Source organism: Carcharodon carcharias, chromosome 5 (genome assembly GCF_017639515.1).
Source record: "Carcharodon carcharias isolate sCarCar2 chromosome 5, sCarCar2.pri, whole genome shotgun sequence".
NCBI classification, from domain to species: Eukaryota; Metazoa; Chordata; class Chondrichthyes; order Lamniformes; family Lamnidae; genus Carcharodon; species Carcharodon carcharias.
The window spans coordinates 139,058,920-139,066,040 of record NC_054471.1 but is presented as its reverse complement, the minus strand read 5'-3'; the positions used below and the strand labels follow the sequence as shown (position 1 = coordinate 139,066,040).

Sequence of the window (7,121 nt, the reverse complement as noted above, 5' to 3'; positions counted from 1 at the left end):
ATAACGCACAGGCAACTGATATTACTTCTTTCAATAAAATTACATTGAGTTTACCTTCTTTATTCATAGATATCACACATTAACAAAGCAAATAATTATATTCCAGATAAACTTTGATTTTATTCTTTGCTTTTGTGCTTTTGTAATTTTTATCTTGTCATCTGATAGGATACCAGTTTATGAACTGTTAAGAAAAATAAGAATATATTAATTAATGTTAAAACTTTAAGTTTAAATTGGCATTATATCCAGAAATTCCTTCAGAGCTGCTCCCACTCTGCTGCCACAATTTCACTGGAAGTGGTGGGGGTGGGGGGGTGGGTGGAATGTTGTTTACGCTTGTGGTGAAAATACAGTGGCAGAGTGGGAGGAGATCTGAGGAAAGTCCCAGCCAATGACTTCAGCTTAAAGACTCTATCTGATAAACTAAAATCTATTATGTATTATAAATATATAGATATCTATTTAAATAAGTTTATTTTCCTTGTGATTAATAATGTTCCTAGTTATAGTATAGTTTTTACAAGTTTGTTCATCCTTGAAATTATAATACATTTACATGATGTCAATAAACATTAGTAATGCAGTTTTCTCTCAGTAAATTCGTATCATTATAAAATGTCAGTTCAGCATAAAATTTAATTGAATTTAATTAAAGGAGATAAAAGATTCCAGAAAAAAAATTGTGCAGTGAAAAGTGCTAACCAGATTTAAGCCACATTTTATTTTCAGGTTTACTCTTTTTGAACATTTGGGCTAAGATATTTTTGGTCTTTCTGTGACTTCAAACTGAGTCCATTACAATGGTCATTTTGTGTGGGGAAATAGCAAATCAGCTTCCATTGTACGCTCTCTTTGGTTTTCGTTTCCATTGACTTCAATCGGCTCCTTCTCAACCTGTTCTAATGGCCTCGAATGGAAGATTGAAAAAGTCTACATTGATATGTCAATTGATGCAATTGTGTAATTTAGAGGTATTATCTTAACAATCACTATTTGCCTATGCATCAATTAGTTCAGAGGTTTACACCATTTTAGTCTGTGGATTACATACCAAGGAAACTTGGAGGATATATATAAATAATAAATCTGTGTCCCTGCCAATGTGTTCTAATTTAGGACTTATCTAGCGGTCTGGCAAAAGTGGCAAAACAAACCTGCTCCAAATTTCCAGGCCAATAAAATTCAAACAATCATATACGATATATAGGTGCAAATGGAACTGAATTGTCAGGATTTCAAGTAGCCTTAGCTCTGCCTTCACTCTTATTGAACACAACATCCTGCTAGGAATATGGTAAACCTGAATTTTCCCTAAAATGTCCTGTTAGACACTGAATATGAAGGTCTTCTGTGTATCGAGCTTTTTAAGTATAAAATTATTTAAGTTCATTCAATTCTGGATTACAAAGAACCTGGTGATTAGTGCAAGATGAAAAATTTACTCACTTAGAACATACTTCCCATACATTTTCTTTCATAAAGATATTATCCTTTTAAGATTCTCTGAATCCATTACCCTGACAATTGTAACTACTAACTACAGGCAGAAGAAACCTGCTCCTCCCTAGCAGCCCTCCGATCCAGCATCCATCAGCTTACCACACTGTTCCTTAAAACAAAGTGCTCCTCACTCTCTCAACAAAAGAGTTTGTATACAAATATATAAAATACATAAAGTATAATAAAAATGTTGTAAAAGTGCCATTACATGTCTAATAAAATAAATCTTATATAAATATTGCCACATAATTTTGATAAGCAAGCATAATAACACTACTTATTTCAGGCAATGGGGAAAGGTGTAGAATTATTGCAGTTACCCTTGCCTGAGTGTATTCTCAAATATGGGTATCAACAGATTTTTTGCCACCATCAACAAAGTCCAGTACAGCAGGCACATCCATGTTGATAGTGGAGGATGATGCATGGGTATTGTCGGCCTTCCTTTCTGCATATTTGTGTATCGTGCTATAGTACTCTTCATTTCTACTGAAGGAGTACAGCAGGGAAATCTCCTCCCATGATGCTCTGCTTGGGGTTTTGATCTCCTTCGGTCCTTCAGATTCAAAGAAGCTGTTCAGGTTTCTCTCCGCCAATTGTTTGGCATGCACGGCCGATTTCTGCTCAAATAGCTCATTCTCCTTTTCCTTGTACGTTTTCCAAAACTGCAATTGGAGGAAGCTGACTGGAGAGCAACAGCGTATAATGCAGGTAGAGGCCAGAGTGAAAACTGTGATGGTTGCTATCAGGCTCCATCCAATCACCTACGTGTAAGAAAGTATAAATGCACTTCATATTCTCATTGTACACAATGCATTCAATCATGAATAGTCTCAGCATATAGGGTTCAACTCTATCAAATTCAACAACTGAATCTGTTGCTTGAAGTTAAACCTATTAACAAAATATAAAGCATGGGGTAAGGGGCTCCTGAGTGGAATGTAAAGAGGAAAATGGGTAGGGAGGATCACAGGGCCCCTATTGAACCCTTCCAGTGCAGAGATATAGAGCCAATATTTTCTTCCTATGGATAAATGCTAAGAGACAAAGGTAAGCATTCTGACTGTAATCATCCTGAAATTGTTTTCAATGTTGCTGTTTGATAAATAGGGTTTTTAAATGTCAATCCTGTTTATACTTTGCAATCTGTACACTTGTGAAGTTCAATGCATGATCCAGGTTCAAACTGAAATTTTGTATATGTACAACGGTTATTTGAAAAGAAATGAGAACCATTCTTTAGCTGAAAATTAGTACTGGTGGAACCATTGTAATTCAACATCAGTATACATCATATGAACTCACATCTGGTAACTCTTGCAAATTCTGCTAACAAAAATTTCCTAATACTTCAGAAGTGCAACCTTCTGCCAGTTTTTTTGTAAAAACCATTTTTTTCAAAATCAAGGAAAGGAACAGACAGGGAGAACCTGGCAGCAGATCAGAAACAGCCAGTACAACCATCCTCTTTTATATTTCGAAGAACTAGAACCACAACATCAAAATTGAGGACAAGTGACTGCACAGTGACAGTGAAGAATCACAGGCTTTTTAAAATTAGTGGCAATAGAAGAGCACAACAAATAAAGTGGCTTTTTATTCTGGCCTGTTAATTTGGTCTTTTCACTCCAAGGCTTCCATGATCTTCTGGCATTAAATACTAATTCCAGGTGGCTATTGCAATCCATAATTTGGTCTGTCTGCCTGTTTGCACAATATGCTTGTCACCTTGAGCATCTTAATGTTATGCATTGCTAACACTGTCCATCAATATTAATAAAATTTAAGCTTAAATTACAAAATGTCTCACCAGCTGAATATTTACAGCATTTTCTGATTTTATTAATAATTTACCGAGTATTACTTGAGGATGGGAAACCGATATCCATTTTTCTCTGATAACATAATGGGCATGCGGCTAATGTATTCCATTTATAATGTGGTTTTAGATAGTTACCGAGTGCATTTCCTGAAACTGTACTAAGTCTTTGCCTGAATAGAAGTGATTAAGCATCAATACACAACCATGCACTGGTTCAAGATAACTCTTAATCATTTGGCTTGAACCAAAGCATAAATTTTTAGCTATGAAGAAGTGTGCCAAGAACAAAATGAAGCCCAAAGGCCAAGTGTTGACTATCACCTTATTTTACATTGGAAGGTAGCAAATAGCAAAAAAAAATGAATGAGCAGCCTGCAATCAATATTCATCCCAGACCATTGTGGAGAAAATGATAGGATGTATCTTACACTATAGTGGGATACTAGCCAAGTCAGAAGTTAAGGCATCCAAACCCCCAACTCCAGGGCAGGTTGAGACATGTTGCCTTCTCATGCACACCCCTTACATTAAGTATTAGCCTTGAGTACCTAATCACTTAGGCTTCTCATGAATTCTATTTGCTGTCATATAAATAGTAATAGAAAATATAACATAAGCATAATTCTCTTTGGCTAAAAAATAAAAGCATAGCTTTCGCATAATTTGGCACCAATCCACAGAAGAAAGTATTGTGACCGTAACATATGTCATCCAAAGTATACCTTACCTGAGAGTGTGCACGCAGGGTAATGAGAATATCCTCCTGGGTGGACAGAGGCAATGCTGTACGACCACAAGGCAGTTTAAAAAGATTGGATTGACAGTCATTGGATTTGTTATTGCAGATTGTCTTTAAGAAGTGCTCATTGTAATAGCCGGACATACCACATTCATAAAAAGTGCCATTCAGCAAAGCAACAGAAATCCATGTTATAGGAGCTACTAAAGCACCGGTTGTGATTTGGACAAAAATTTTTAAGCCACGACAGAGGATTCTTTTAGAGTACTGCTTTGCTTGAATGATGCAACAGCCAGTACATAGCTTCCAGGTTCTGTTGCTTATGAAGTATCCCAGTAAAAATAACACCAGGGCAGGGACGAAAAGAAAAACCATGCTGTAGGCAAAGTTCCATGAGTTACAGGGGCAGCTGAACACAACAACAGAGAACAGTTGTTCTCCCCCAGCTGTTAGTAAGGCCAGGAAGCCGTATCCTAGGGTAGCATGCTGCTTCAAAACTAAATTCAATACTGTCCTATATTTCTCCATCTTTACAGTGCGCACACTAGGACCTAATGACTGTTGATGCAATTTCCTTTCAGACTTTTTGAGAGCACTCCATAAATAATTTATATCAAGCGTTCACTGGTGATGACCATTTATGGGAAAGGGGTTGAGAAATGAAACCAAATCTAATTAAAAAGAAAAGTACTGGAGAATGTAATGTGCCTGCCAAAAAGCCCTTTGATAATTGGCTCCAGACCTAACTCTGTAAGTACCAGAAGATATTGTAGCTCTGAGCTGAGCAGCTGTTGGTGTTCCCAACACACTGCGGTAATCATCACAGACCTTTATTCATACTTCTAAGCTGTTTGTAGCTTGACCAGCTTTTAAGTTTTTAAGTGACCAAGGCTATCTTTTAGATAAATTTTATGAAAAATGAAATATCTTTCTTTTCTTTTTTCTATTCATTCATGGGATGTGGACATCGCTGGCTAGGCCAGCATTTATTGCCCATCCCCAATTGCCCTTGAGAAGGTAGTGGTGAGCTGCCTTCTTGAACTGCTGCAGTCCATGTGGTAGGTATACCCACAGTGGGAGGGAGTTCCATTTTTTTGAACGAGTGACAGCGAACAAACGGCAATATATTTCCAAGTCAGGATGGTGAGTGGCTTGGAGGGGAAATTCCAAGATGGTGGTGTCCCCATGTATCTGCTGCCTTTGTCCTTCTAGATGGTATGGCTCTGGATTTGGAAGGTGCTCTCTGAGGAGACTTGCTGAGTTCCTGCTGTGCATCTAGCAGATGGTACACACTGCTGCTACTGTGTGTTCATGATGATGGGAGTGAATGTTTGTGGATGGAGTACCAAGTCAATCAGGCTGCTTTGTTCTGGATGGCATAGAGCTTCTTGAGTGTTGTTGGAGCTGCACTGTTCCAGGCAAATGGAGAGTTTTCTGTCACAATCCTGAATTATGCCTTGTAGATGGTGGACAGGCTTTGGGGAATCAGGAGGTGAATTAATTGCTGCAGAATTCCTAGCTTCTGACCTGTTCTTGTAGCCACAGTATTTATATGGCTACTCCAGTTCAGTTTCTATTCCATGATAACCCCCAGGGTGTTAATAGTGGGAGATTCAGTGATGGTAATGCCACTGAATGTCAAGTGGTGATGTTGGAGATGGCCATTGCCTGGTGAGAATTTTATTTGCCACTTGTCAGCCCAAGTCTAGATATTGTCCAGGTCTTGCTGCATTTGGAAATGGGCTGTTTCACTTTCTGAGGAATCGCGAATTGGGCTGAACATTGTACAATCATTAGTGAACATCCCCACTTCCGACTTTATGATGGAAAGAAGGTCATTGATAAAGTAGCTGAAGATGGTTGGGCCTAGGTCGCTACCCTGAGGAACTCCTTCAGTGATGTCCTGGAACTGAGATGATTGACCTCCAACAACAACAACCATATTCCTTTGTGTTGGGTATGACTCCAACCAATGGAAAGTTTTCCCCTGATTCCCATTGATTCATTTTGCTAGTGCTCCTTGATTACATACTTGGTCGAATGTTGTCTTGATGCTAAGGGAAGCCACTCCCACCTCACCTCTGGAGTTCATCACTTCTGTCCATGTTTGGGTCAAGGCTGTAATGAGGTCAGAAACTGAGTGACCCTGGTGGAACCCAAACTGGGTGTCAGTGAGCAGGTTATTGCTAAGCAAATGCCACTTGATAGTACTATTGATGACCCCTTCCATCACTTTATTGATGATCGAGGGTAGACTAGTGGGGTGGTAATTGACCGGGTTGGATTTTTGTGTACATGACATACCTGGGCAATTTTCCACAGAGCCTGGTAGATGCCAGTGTTGTAGCTGTACTGGAACAGCTTGGCTAGGGGCATGACGATTTCTGGAGAACACATCTTCAGTACTATTGCCAGGATGTTGTCAGAGCCTAAAGCCTTCTCAGTATCCAATGCCTTCAGCCATTTCTTGATATCACGTGAGGTGAATCAAATTGGCTGTAGACTGGTATCTGTTATGCTGGGGAATTCCGGAGGAGGCCGAGATGGATCATCCACTCAGCACTTCTGGCTAAAGATTGTTGCAAATGCTTCAGCCTTATCTTTTGCACCGATGTGCTGGGCTCCCCCATCATTGAAGATGGGGATATTTGTGAAACCGCTTCCTTCAGTGAATTGTTTAATTGTCCGTCACCATTCATGGCTGGATGTGACAAGACTGTAGACCTTAGATCTGATCTGTTGGTTGTGAGATTGCTTAGCTCTGTCAATCACATGCTGCTTATGGTGTTTGGCATGCAAGTAGTCCTGAGTTATAGCTTCACCAAGTTGATGATCATTTTTAAATATGCCTGGTGTTGCTCCTGGGCCCTGGAAATTGCAATTTTCACTGAACTGATGCCCTGGCCTGGTGGTAATTGTATAGTGGGGGATATGCTGAGCCATGTGGTTACTGGTTGTGGTTGAGTACATTCCTGCTGCTGCTGATGGCCCAAAGCACCTCATGGATGCTCAGTATTGAGCTGTTAAATCTGTTCGATATCTATCCCATTTAGCATG

At 39.3% G+C, this 7,121-nt stretch overlaps 1 protein-coding gene across 1 annotated transcript; it reads right to left on the bottom strand.

Moving 5' to 3' along the window:
• Positions 1-333: 333 nt before the first annotated feature.
• LOC121277690 (calcium homeostasis modulator protein 6-like) lies at positions 334-4,635 on the bottom strand. The gene is made up of 2 exons (XM_041187322.1): positions 4,053-4,635; positions 334-2,267 (listed from the first exon to the last, which is right to left on the bottom strand). The coding sequence occupies exons 1-2, from the start codon at positions 4,590-4,592 to the stop codon at positions 1,842-1,844; spliced, it is 966 nt and encodes a 321-aa protein (XP_041043256.1). The 5' UTR covers positions 4,593-4,635; the 3' UTR covers positions 334-1,841.
• Between the last annotated feature and the right edge of the window lie 2,486 nt (positions 4,636-7,121).

What these genes read in the sequence shown, in the direction of transcription:
- LOC121277690 (XM_041187322.1), bottom strand. Translation starts at nt 4,592, where the DNA reads ATGGAGAAATATAGGACAGTATTGAATTTAGTTTTGAAGCAGCATGCT. An exon ending in CCCTGCGTGCACACTCTCAG is followed by an intron (nt 2,268 to 4,052) that starts GTAAGGTATACT and finishes TCTTACACGTAG; the next exon opens with GTGATTGGATGGAGCCTGAT.